Below are 12768 nucleotides of genomic sequence, written 5' to 3' on the forward strand. Positions count from 1 at the left end.
CGACTTAATTAGATCTTTCAGGGTAATAATTTTACAATTATAACCCGGTTAGTTTTGGTCTTTGTGCTTTTTATCCCCTTTACTAAATGAAAATACTGTAAGCCTCAAGTGCAAGTCTATTCCCATGTATTAACATCACTGTTTTGTATTATAACATTTTGGGACAATTTGTTTAAACCAGACTTTGAATCTAAATTAAACATTAAACAACATTAACATTAAAATCGGGAAAACAACAAGAACAACCATGCCACATTTTTCTCAATATATAGACTGATAATACACTAATAGCTGAGGGTTAATGAAATACATTGTGTTTACATTATTTGTAATGGTCAAAGATGAGACACGTACCAATTATCCAGTGTATGGCTGCTGTGAAAGGGCTGCTTCACATAGGTTTTAAGGATGAATATGCAAAAAACAGTACTTCATTGTGTTTTTATAGAGTATGGATAGGCTAAGGGACATGGGAAAATAAATACATAAATAAACTTTTCTGGTGCTCATCTGTAGGTTTCAGGTGAGCACTTGAAACTCTCACGTGCACACCTGAAAATAGCCTATTGCATTCCCATGTATGAAAATGTCACTAGGTGGATTTACACAAAATGCAAAGACAGTGGATTACACATTAAAAAAAAGAAGAGATTCACTCAACGCAAAATGTCTTGTGTGCAATGTTTCAGGCGAGTCCCAGATTTTTATCCCCATGTCCCTTTGAGGCAGTGATTGGGAACTCTTTTTTTTTTTTAACTTCCAAGAGTTTGCCCTGCACTTTTACATCTACCAATCCAATAGAGAGTTGAATTTCCACCAATAATATGAGTGAGTGGTTCTGCCATACACGAATGTCTGGATTAAAGTAAACTACAACATATACTGAACCAACAAGTTAATATCATTTATTTCTATATTAGTAAAAAATAGTAGACAAAAGTCTATGTTAACAGCGGGTTCGGTTTTAAATCTCAACATTTCGTTTTAATATGCTGACACTTTTCTGTTCTTTTCTTTCTTATTCATTCCTCCTTATTCAAACAAAAATGTCTAAAACCTGGATGTTTAAAGGCGCTTTTAAAGGAAACTTTTTTTTTACCATTTATTTTTACTTCCTAGTTTAGGCCCAGTTTTAGCCAATGATAGACCAAGAGTAGTCAAAGCCGGAAGTCGTCATCGCTGGTTGACCGACTTTCCCGCGAAGGCTCAGACTTCTTCGTCTTCTGTCTGTTTTTGTCGGTATGTGCCGTAATGTGTAATTTTAGAGTAATTCACGATGCTGTCGTAACGTCATTTAAGTAATGTCACCACATAAAACCTGCAGTTAATGCCCCTATACATATTCACGCTCGGGGGAAGTTGTTGCGGACAAGTCCGTTCTGAAATCTTCATACGGTAAAACGCTTCAATGTAAGAACTTTAACTTCTCGTATGATTTGGCCTTTGCATTGTTGATTATTTACCAGCTACATGTCGACTTGACGGCACGTTGTGTGTATGGATTTCGGCACAGATCGAGTGTCGTGTCGCTCCAGTTTTACGAAAAATGTAAATGTTTGGTCAGCCTAAAGCTCATACACGTGTACTCTATGAATATTTTGTAGCTAACTGTTAAGGCTCAAAACATAATGAGCAAAAGGAAAGTCAAAGATTCTCATCTACCAGTGGGAGAATGCATCACTGAGGTACAGTATGTGTCAATCATACTATTCTGCCACGTACATCAACACACCAAAGCTAATATTCCAATAATTAAAATATGCATTTAATCTCTTTATTTACAGGTTCAGAGCATTTTAAGAGAGCGACTCTGCTGTAATCTGCACCCTGACAAGCCAGAGGAAATAGAAGCTCAACACAAGTAAGCCCGTCTTTCATTGTGTATAAACATAAATAACATTCATGAACAGCATTTTAATTAGTCTGCGTGTAAAGGGTGGCGATCTCTTGTAAATGTGCATGGCTCAAATGTTTGTAGCGTGCAGTTAATGAGATATATTTGATAAAAATGCATTATAGTTTTAGTAAAAACCAGTGTGTTTTTTTAGACACCTGTTGGAGCTGCTGAAGCGAACAGTCATCCATGGGGAGAGCAACTCAGTGCTGATAGTAGCTCCCAGAGGAGCAGGTAAAACAATGGTGAGCATTCATGTATGGAAAATGACTTAGAGGAGATGGTGATGATGATGAGTTGGGTTGAAGTATAGTTTTTAAATTCCCTGGAGAGTTCCTGTAGCATCTGATAGCACGTCTGCTTGTGTTTCTGTGATGGCAGCTGCTGAAGTGTGTGTTGAGAGACCTGCTCCAGGAAAAAGAGGCAGAGAAAAGTCTGCTGCAGGTTCATCTCAATGGTACAGTCTTACATTCCACTTTATTTTGTTTTATCAGATATGTAGTGACCCCAGTTCTGGGGTGTCTCAGTTTCATTCATTATCATGAAATATATTGTTGTGATATTGCAGTTTTAATTTATGGTCAGTATTCTCTAATATAGCAGTAGATTTAGATTTTAGATTTTTTAGGTTTTATTTTATCAATTCAATGTTTTTTAAGGTTCTGCAGGCCCCACACACGTACATACATATATATACATACATTTTCCCTCAGACTAAATTAGCATGTTTTTACTGCAGGACTTCTGCAGACAGATGACAGAATTGCACTTAAAGAAATTACACGGCAGCTTCATCTGGAGAACGTTGTTGGTGACAAAGTTTTTGTAAGTGAAAAGAAAAAAAAATATTTCTCTGAAATTTTGTCATTAGTTTTTTTCTAATATACTGTATATATATATATATATATATACATTTATATATATATTTGTTTTTTTAGGGTAGCTTTGCAGAAAACCTGGCTTTTCTTCTTGAGGCTCTGAAGAAAGGTAAGAAAAAACCTTTTTGTGCCATTTAAGTCTAGTTTAAGCTTAATTTCTAAAATAATTTTCGGGTTTCTCTGAAGGGGATCGAAGCAGCAGCCGCCCGGTGCTCTTCATCCTGGATGAGTTTGACCTCTTCGCCCACCATAAGAACCAGACCTTGCTCTACAACCTGTTTGATGTAGCCCAATCTGCACAGGCCCCCATAGCTGTGGTGGGCCTGACCTGCAGACTGGTGAGCTGTTATTATCTTTTCTCAGTAAAATACATGTCTAAAATGTTCAAAAGTCTCTAGAAGTGTGCATTTCTCTTCAGGATGTTTTGGAGTTGCTGGAGAAGCGGGTGAAGTCGAGGTTCTCCCATCGTCAGATTCACCTGCTGAGCACCTTGACGTTCTGTCAGTACGTTCAACGGGTTCAAACCCAGCTCAGCCTGCCAGAGAATTTTCCTGACAAGAAGTTTGGCCAAGAATGGAACAAAAGCATTACGGTATAAGCATAAACTTTATATAAGAGCAGGACAGAACTGTCTTCATTACAGGCTTAGATGGTGGAGAACTCTCCCTTACGTTCCTTTTTTACAGACACTGTGTAAAGACGCATCAGTGGAGGAGGTCTTAAGGAGACATTTTAATACCAGTAAAGACTTTCGATCCATGCATGCACTGCTGGTGAGAACAAAGAAAATTGTAAAAAGGTTTTGGGAAGATGTGCCTGATCAAATGGAGGTGTACAAAAAACACCCACGATGATGTACATGTTTCTTGCAGATGTTGTGTCTGAGTCGAGTCAGTGTGTCCAAACCAGTCCTCAAACCAGCTGACGTCCTGGAGGCCAGCAAGCTGCGGTTTGCGGACGCAAAGGGAAACATGCTGCACGGTAAAAGATTAGAAACAAAAATATAGTTGAAACAGCTGTGTAAAAAAAGAAAAATGGTTGGACATTGTCTTCTCTTTAGGCCTGTCCATCTTGGAGCTCTGCCTGATTATTGCAATGAAACACCTCAACGACGTGTACGAAGATGAGCCGTTCAATCTCCAGATGGTGCACAACGGTACGTGTGTGATGCCTCGGCACAAGCAGCACGGAGATCGATGAGATGGTTTGACCTTCCTTTTATAAATGTGCCTCTTTTTCAGAGTTTAAGAAGTTCCTGCAGAGGAAGTCAAACTCCATGTACAACTTTGAACAACCTGTTATCATGAAGGTCTGTATTAGAAAGAACTGGTCAAAAGGAGCACCAAAATGTTGTTCTTTCTTTTAGTGTTTGCTATAGGAGGCTTTCAGGGTCTAGTTGAAAGTTTATCACCTGTCATACAGTAGATTCTGGGTTTGAACACGCAAACCCCTAGTTTTGAATCCAGAAAAAATGTGCCAAAAACAACGTAGCCTATCTCTGGTGCATTGCTCTTGTCATTGCAGGCCTTTGAGCACCTGCAGCAGCTGGAGCTGATCCGACCAGTCGACAGCTCCACAGCCAAAATCCAGAAAGAATACCAGCTGATGAGGCTAATGCTGAATCACAGTCAGATCATGGAGGCTCTGCAAAAGTATCCGCAGTGCCCCACGGACGTCAAGCAATGGGCCAAGTCTGCGTTCGCCTAAGGCTTTATTTACATCCAGAACTCGGTTGGAACCGGAACCTGTGGAACTGAAAGAAGCCTGGGTTTCAGTTGTTGGAAGGGAATCAAATTAAATAAATAAAAAACACGGACTGTTTGCAAGGACCAAAAAGAAAAGTATCAAATGTGGTAGATGTTTGCTGAAGGGATTACATCCTTCTACCTGTCATTGTATGATTGCTTAAGTTGTTAGTGATGTTGCAAAATCTTTCTTCATGTCAAGTTTCTACTAAAGCTATTGCTGCTATAAACCTTTGCTTTATTCCCTGAGTTTCTTTAACAAATAGTATTATATTAGTTCAATTACATTTATAAATGTTTACTTTTTTATAAAGTTAGATGTATATGGTAAGGGTTATTTCTTAGAAATATTCTTGTGGGCAAGTATGAAGGAAACGCGTCCATCTTTTTCTACTAAATGCTGCCATCTTGTGGCGATTCTATGTAGAAACACGTCTTCTATAATTTCTTTAAATAATATTGTTAAAGTTGAAAAAAGAAGAAAAACAAAAGCTTTCACAATCTAAAAACACATTTATTTACATCAAATGGATCTCTTCAGCTGATAAAAACGATGGCCGGTTAAAATTAGCATTTGGAATCACAGCACTGATCAGGGATCAGTTCTGTCTACTATGATAACATGTCCAGGGTTTCTAAAGGTTTTCTTCTTTAGTTTTTTTCCCTATAGGAAAAGAAGAAAAATCACATTTTTGTTTTTCTCTAGGTTGAAATTCCAGACCTCGTTGTCCCATTTTCACATTTGTTAGTAACGTAACACATAATGTCACAAGTATGAGGAGTGGAAAATAGTTTGTTTTTTTTCTCTTTAAAACAGTTTCTTATGACCTTGAAAACCAGAAACCCTATGAACATCATTACCAGTGGCAGTTACTGTGCCACATCCTGGACTTAGGGATGCAACTTAAAAATAAACCTTGATAAATGTGGGGTCCAAAATGCATTAGTGTTCTTTATCTTTTGTAGAAACTTCAGGCCTGGGACCCAGACCTGCTGCCAAAACAGTCTTGGTTGTAGGTCACTGCAGATCAGTGTTTCCTCTGAAGATCTACCCAACAATGGTGGCAAAAAGGTTTCAGATGATGGAATGAAGGGGGGAAAAACTTTAGTAGAAGATTGTTTTATGTCACAGATGGAGTATTGCAAATAAAACCCTGAAACAAGCTTTAGTTTTCAAAAAAACTGCAACCATCAGTGGGCCCCAACAGATTTCTTGCAGAACACCACAGGCCCAATCTTTAAGTGCTATCGTTCTTTTTTCCAACATGGCTGAGCTTCTAGCTTTCAGCTTATATGAAACTCTACGCATTATTTGTCCCCTTAACGGCATAATGCTGGAAAATGATCAAGCAGCCGAGGGCCAGAGTCCCTGCTGATGCTGAGTCGAAACACAAGAAAAAGTTTATACACGAATGTAGAGGAACACTGAAGTTCAACACGCACCTATACAAAGATTCAGCTCAGAGTATATAGTTGATACAAGTATTTATGTTGTCATGTCTGTACAGATCCATGACTGCTTAAAATAGTGAGGGCAGAGAGTAAGGGTGGGGGGAGGTGGGGACAACAAGACACAAACATTCCACTGGTAGTTTATATGCACAGCAATGTGAGATGCTGGGCTGCAGGAGGTGGAGATAATAAAACATAAAAAATAAAAAAATAAAACAGGAGAAATAACAAGCCTGCACATCCAGAACCCGTTCATGCACCTTTTGACAACACGTCAGTGACAAGATAGTTTTGCTGTCGTCAAGTCAGAAAAGGTTTGTATTGAAGATGCCGATGTCCTGAGGGGGTAACTAAAAGTCCAAATAAGCAGAGAATGGGTGAATTTCCAAATGTGCTGGGTTTTTTTTAAAAACTGTTCTTTCTATGCCAACAGGGGGCACCATCACACAAAACCAGACAGAATCCAAAGCCCTCTAACATTACATAGGGCTGGGCTCAATCCATCAAAGTATGCACATAATACTGGAATCCAGGAGTCTGAAGAACATTCATTCTCGGTCCATGTAGACTGAGTAGAAAGAAGCATGTTACAGTTTATATCTTTTTAGAGTTACTCAAAGTGTTTCCTGAATTAACCCGCCCGCCCCCCAAAAAAGTCAAATAAAAACAACAACCCCAACACTGTCCAACTGAAAACAACCCCAGTCGTGCCAACTCCATTGTTTCCAGTTTGCACCGAAACTCTGATCCCCCAAATCCATAGGCCTGTAAATTGAAAAATAAATACAACATATCAATATGAAGATCAAGGATAAAAAAAAAGTAAAATGCTACAAGGTTTTTGATTGTGTGTAAATTGAATGACACTGCTGTAGCTGTTCCTACAGAAGTGTAGGGTAGTTTGCGGCACCGGTTGCATATAACTCTCTAGAACGTAGAAAAGCATAGTACTGAATCCCTGAATGATATTTTTAGGCGATTCGGGACGGTTTCACAGATGCAGTTTAAAAATTAAGCTGCAGAAAATTCTTAAATAGTGTCATTACTGTTTCCATGCCTTTCCAGCCTAGAATCTGGGTAAATCCAAAGTTTGGGTGTACCCAACATCATGGATTATGAGGGAAGCAAGCCAATCCAAGCAGTCATTTGGGAATGCATGGTTAACGGTGGGCAGTTTACCAGTTCATCACAGGCCCTCACACTACCAACCACATCACATGATCAATTTAGACTGAACAATTTACACCATCTGCTTCTATTTGGAATGTGGAAGGAACAGGGAAGAAAGTCCGATACCTAACTAGTAAACAAACCGAAACTCAAGAAATGAGGCATAGAAAGAAGGTTTTCAGCACCACTTGCAGGGGAGGTGGTGACGCACGGAAAACTAGACTAAATACCAGCATACTGTAGACCAATACTGTAAGTTCTGGCACTCTTTTTCTAGTTGTAGCTGGTAGATTTGAAACCCTACCAGATATATTGGCAGGAAACAACAAAAGCACAACACAATTGGCTGCTGAATACTGTGGTGGAAATATATATATATAGATATTTTTATTTTTTGGACGTCAGATACTATTGGGATAAAAGGCTAACACTGGTGTATTCGTCAGTCAGCATGTGAAGAATCGTCCTACTTTTTAAACTTGAGCCAAATTTGAACAATTTAATTTGACCTTCTCCTGGACAGGCCTCTAATGAATGTACAGCTATTATTGCAACACTTTCTACCCCACCCAGAAAAATTATTTTTCATGAGGTAGATTTTCTTGAAGGGCTAAAGGGGATTGCGGTAAAAAAAAAAAAAAAGACTGACAGCTGAGTATTGAGTGCTTTAGATAGCCGTTTTTGAAGTAAAAAAAATTAGCAGTGGATAAAAATGTGGTGAAGTTTTGACTAATTTGTGCTATGGTAAGACCAATGACATATCGCACACCTCTGATTCTACATTGCCTTTTTGAAATCTTTCCCCCACAGAGAGTCTAATTTTAGATGCTTGATTTTTAAACACTGAGCTGTAAAACCGTCCCAAAGCTTGAGGAGATACTGCAGGTTTGCCGGCACCATTGTTCAGTGTCCCGCAGAGAAATACAAGGAGGACTCAAAAATGCCATTGCTACCTTCACAACAATGACAAATACATCCGTTTTGCCTGACATCCATGAGAGTTACTATTGTTGATACACAGAAATGGCACCAAGATGACAGAGGGAGAAAAAGATGGTCTCCATCAGAAAACTGCAGTTTTGAGATTTTGGTGTCAGCAAGTTTCTACAACCATTACTGTCATTGATGTGAGAATATCTTTCTTAAATACACACATTTTTTGGATCTGATGACTTAAACAATATTGTGGCTTAATTTTTTTTTTTACAAAATGCATATTTTGTACACATGTCCACCTAGCAACTCTGAGCTAGGAGACTCTGAGAAGTTTTTTTTTGTACAGGAACATAAAGGAAACAAACAACCCCAGATGTCCGACGCCCGTCTGCCAACACAGGCAAATTGAATGTGAAATATATAGGGCAGTAACTTTGAAAACTGTAGAAAGACTGGTTTTAGTAGACAAGCACTGTCCAGAATAGACATTTCTGGCTTGTGGAGATGGTAAAACACATGGGGCAACAACCGTGTTGTCTTCAGTCCAGTGATGTAGGTCCACGGGGACTGTTTCTGAAACTGCATGGCTAAGACCTTACGAGTCGATACGAGGCAAGAAGGTGACAGGTTTAGGAATCATTGGGAAAATACGGTCAAAGATAGGTGAGTATGGGCAGAAAAAAGGTGGAGATGTGTGGCAAGTAGCAAAGATTCCTGAGGTGTGTCAGAAGAGAGCAACAGCTCTTTTAGTGATCAAACAACAAAACATTTTGTGCAATCAAATCAAAAGCAAGCTGGTTTAGCTAAATACAGGTGCAGTTCCAGAGAAGGGCAGGGTGGCCCAGAACTGCCCTCAAATATGCACTTACTTAATCTAATTACTTTCCAAAATGAAAACATGTTGGCTGATTTTTTTATCTACTTTTTTCTAAATAGAATCAGACCAGACATGTGATTTCAACAAATAAAATTATAACAATAGGAACCGGCTTCAAGAGTCTGACAATCTCCAAGTGTTTGAATACCTCCTGATTTGGTGCTTTCCACAGAAGAAGTATCAATAGTTGGTACCCAGCACACAGAGAGACATAAATACATATAATATAGATATATCCAGGTTTTATGGCCAACATTAAACTTGCCAGTGATAGATATAATTCCTTTTGACAGTTGACACAGCAAACCAAAGAGGGAAAATAAAATTACTTTAAAAACGAGTTCATCACAGGCCGCTTGTATGTCTCTGTGTGTATTTTTTTTTTCCATCGCAGGAAGAACATTTCAAACAAACGTAGGAGTAGAAAGTCCAAAATTCATGTGGCATCAGAAAAGGGAGCATGACTTTTGCAGAACGGGCCGTGCACGTGTCTCTGATTTGTCCAATGAGCGTTACGGAGCAAAGGCAGACGACAGAGATTTTACCATGAAGGGTGGTGATGGTTGAAGGATGACTGTGTCCGTCCAAAACTGAGGTATACCTGGTTGAAGGAGGTTTATGGGTTTTTTTCGTTTTTTTTTGTAAATCCACTGTGATGCTTGAAAATGGACTCTTCCCTCCCCTTCCGTCCCAATCACCCCCTTTAAAATAAGCTTGATAACCAAGTTTGTCTGAGTTCATAATACACTATGTACAGCAGCATTAAACTATGAACATTCAGAAGCCGTTGCTTATTGGCAGATGATAGTCATTTCTTTAAAAAAAATTTAAAAAAGCACACAAGAAAACAGCAAATGTACTGGTAGCTGGGTTTTTACCATTTTTTTCTTTAGTATTTCACTAGAGTGTGCTGAGAGGTTTTTGAAATTCTTCTTTAAGATCCTTTCTCTCTATAGAACACCACACATCAGGTCACCTTCCTGTGAGTGTGTGTGTGTGCATGTGTATATAAACCAAGACATGATGATGAAAGTGTAGTGTTGTCGACCCAGCACATCAAAAGTGTCACCCAGTTACGTTTCCCGTCGTTCTTAATATCCTGAATTGACGTGTGAGAAAACGTTAAAATCCTTAGGCACACATATCAAATATGAGGTGGATAAAAACTGATGTTGGTGATGTGGGCGCAGTGTGTTTCCTGAACGTAAGTAGCGGCCCGCACTAAAGGAACAAAGAGATAAAGAAGAAAAACAAACAAAAAAAAAAAGGGAAAGAATGAAAATGAAAATCACTTCGCCAACCAACCAGGGTTGGCTGTTCATCCCCTAGTGTCGAGCCATGTTTCTGTGCGCTCCTCTGTTGTCAGTGCGATTATAAGCTGGACTCCTTGGGTGGAAGGTCCACGTTGGTCACCATGGTCACAACGGTGACAATCTCCTCGGGGCCAATGACGGGGCCCTGGCGTTGCATTTGTCCGATGCGCTCCTCTACGCAGCCGGCAGACAGACGGGCCTCAGCCTCATGATCCCAGCAGTCCTCGATGGTTTCACACAGCAGAGCCAGACCCTAACACAGAGGGAAACATCAGCTCTCACTCTCTAAAGATTTGAATGGAAAATCACTTCGCCAACCAACCAGGGTTGGCTGTTCATCCCCTAGTGTCGAGCCATGTTTCTGTGCGCTCCTCTGTTGTCAGTGCGATTATAAGCTGGACTCCTTGGGTGGAAGGTCCACGTTGGTCACCATGGTCACAACGGTGACAATCTCCTCGGGGCCAATGACGGGGCCCTGGCGTTGCATTTGTCCGATGCGCTCCTCTACGCAGCCGGCAGACAGACGGGCCTCAGCCTCATGATCCCAGCAGTCCTCGATGGTTTCACACAGCAGAGCCAGACCCTAACACAGAGGGAAACATCAGCTCTCACTCTCTAAAGATTTGAATGTCTCTAAACAGGCTGAATTTCTTAGAAAGGTCATAAATCCTTTACAGGTTAGTATTTTCAACAACAAACCAGGGACATGTGGGTGTCAATGCTTACCGTGTGTTTTTGCCAACAGTCTCGCAGGCAGGGCCGCAGTTTCTTATGCACCACAACCTCCTGCATGTCCTCTAGCGATGGATGCTGACCCACTTCCTCCTCAAAGGGAAGCATGTATTCATCAACGGGGCCTGTCAATAAAGCCACATTTCCAACATATAAATACATTTGTAGTAAGAGAACACAGGTAGAACCAACAGAGGGCAGTGTTTTTGTAAGGACTCTCACCGTCAGCAGCAGTACACCTTGCAGCAAGCTCCCAAAGGACAAGGCCAAAAGCGTACATGTCAATGCGCAGGAAAGAGTCACGCTGAAAGTTGACAGCACCTTCCAGGACTTCAGGAGCCATGTAGCGCCGCGTTCCCACCTACAAGTTCAAAAGAGTAAAGATGAAATAAAAAACCTTGTCATATATAACAGAGAATCCAAATAGAAACTGCAACAAAAGGTTCATGGGAAGGTTACATTTTTTACCGTCTATTATAAAGAAATGACAGCATTGGGAAACATGTCTGACTGAAACCTCTTACATCCTGCGTGTCCTCCCCGATTTAACACAAATAAAAGCCTGAATAAAAGCTTTCTGAAATAATATGTAAATTTTAACATTCAAATTCCAAATCAGAAGGATAACTTTTCTTGAATAAATACATTTTGTTGGTTTGGAAAGGCATGGCCAAAACAAACATCTGGTGTCAACACACACACTTACCTGTCCGTGTGTGTCTCCTGCTGACTTTCCAGCTTCAAACTTCAGGGCAAGGCCAAAGTCAGCGATGCAGGCTGTCAGGTTATTCTTCAGCAGCACATTCTTACTCTTAATGTCCCTATGGAACGTAAAGCAACAAGGTCACCATTATTGATCAAGGAAACGAGAGGGGCTATGATCCTGAGGTCACGGTGAAAGACAAAGATACCGGTGGGCGATTGAGGGTTTGTGTCCGTCCTTGTGTCCTGGGATGTCTTCATGGAGATATGCCAGACCACGGGCCGCTGACTGGCTAATGTGGCAGAGCTCATTCCAGGACACCACATTGGCCTTTAAGTAGTCGGTCAGGGAACCCTGCAGAAGGAGACATTGATTAGAACTTTCACGACGACACATAAGAAAAACCACTCAACACATGAATACATCTAAGACTGGCCAAAATTCCACCTGGTAAAGTGTTACCCTTGTTCCTGCATAATCAAAGTTAATGTAGCCCAAGGTCACATCTAGTTATGAAGCCACAAAGATGCACTTTAACGATTTGTCCACTAGAGGGAATACTTCTTCACAACATGTAGCAGAGGGAAAACTGAAAAGGAACCATTTCCATTGTCCTGATTTTGGATAGATATCCCCGTCTCTGTTTGTTTAAACTTGTGTTTGGAGTTTGTTTCCAGGCCTTTTTAGTGTTGAAAAAAGCAAATGTCTCCACAATATGACAAGATGTTACAAAAGGGGAGTTTCTGAGCACTGAATACATCTTTGAGGCAAGCCACTGCACGCTTAGATAAATCTAACACCACCACAAATCAGCCGTCAAGGGAGATGTTGACTGTTCCAGCTGTGTTGCACAAACCAAGACTCGGTTGGATGTGAGGCATCACACTGTGACACCTGCTTAAGAGGAAGAGGTCGGATTCTCAGTAATGAATCCTCCAGAGGCGTACACAATAATTACAGTATGTGTTTGACAAGGCACTGTTTTTGATATATCCTATAGCCATTTGACCTTCAATGAAAGTTCTTTCAAACACAATTCTTCCATTTTCTTTCCACTCTGCTGCCAAC

General features: G+C 40.3%; 2 protein-coding genes across 3 annotated transcripts in view; one reads left to right on the forward strand and one right to left on the reverse strand.

Moving 5' to 3' along the window:
- The first annotated feature begins 1124 nt into the window (after window positions 1-1124).
- Window positions 1125-4747, forward strand: orc4 (origin recognition complex, subunit 4). 2 transcript variants are annotated; one of them, XM_008325118.3, is made up of 14 exons: window positions 1125-1239; window positions 1605-1685; window positions 1785-1861; window positions 2049-2139; window positions 2276-2351; window positions 2634-2719; window positions 2833-2881; window positions 2959-3110; window positions 3191-3364; window positions 3459-3545; window positions 3645-3753; window positions 3833-3928; window positions 4014-4081; window positions 4297-4747. In XM_008325118.3, the coding sequence occupies exons 2-14, from the start codon at window positions 1629-1631 to the stop codon at window positions 4477-4479; spliced, it is 1305 nt and encodes a 434-aa protein (XP_008323340.1). In that variant the 5' UTR covers window positions 1125-1239; window positions 1605-1628; the 3' UTR covers window positions 4480-4747. The 2 variants fall into 2 exon arrangements, with proteins under 2 accessions (XP_008323340.1, XP_008323339.1); XM_008325117.3 differs by having other exon boundaries at window positions 1146-1410.
- Window positions 4748-5010: 263 nt separating this feature from the next.
- LOC103389624 (activin receptor type-2A) overlaps window positions 5011-12768 on the reverse strand; it is a 35368-nt gene continuing 27610 nt past the window's right edge. The window contains exons 7-12 of the mRNA XM_008325119.3: window positions 11909-12054; window positions 11704-11818; window positions 11220-11358; window positions 10992-11122; window positions 10588-10848; window positions 5011-10257 (exon numbers count right to left, since the gene is read on the reverse strand). Coding sequence (XP_008323341.1) covers window positions 10654-10848; window positions 10992-11122; window positions 11220-11358; window positions 11704-11818; window positions 11909-12054 — 726 coding nt within the window. The 3' untranslated portion in view covers window positions 5011-10257; window positions 10588-10653. The remainder of the gene's footprint in view (window positions 10258-10587; window positions 10849-10991; window positions 11123-11219; window positions 11359-11703; window positions 11819-11908; window positions 12055-12768) is intronic.

Source organism: Cynoglossus semilaevis, chromosome 14 (genome assembly GCF_000523025.1).
Source record: "Cynoglossus semilaevis isolate Cse_v1.0 chromosome 14, Cse_v1.0, whole genome shotgun sequence".
Lineage (NCBI taxonomy): Eukaryota > Metazoa > Chordata > Actinopteri > Pleuronectiformes > Cynoglossidae > Cynoglossus > Cynoglossus semilaevis.

Excerpts from the sequence above, each read along its gene's own strand:
- orc4 (XM_008325118.3), top strand. The coding sequence starts at position 1,629 with ATGAGCAAAAGGAAAGTCAAAGATTCTCATCTACCAGTGGGAGAATGC. Across the intron at positions 2,352-2,633 it reads GCTGCAGGTTCATCTCAATG|GACTTCTGCAGACAGATGAC; the intron begins GTACAGTCTTAC and ends TTTTTACTGCAG. Across the intron at positions 3,365-3,458 it reads AATGGAACAAAAGCATTACG|ACACTGTGTAAAGACGCATC; the intron begins GTATAAGCATAA and ends CCTTTTTTACAG.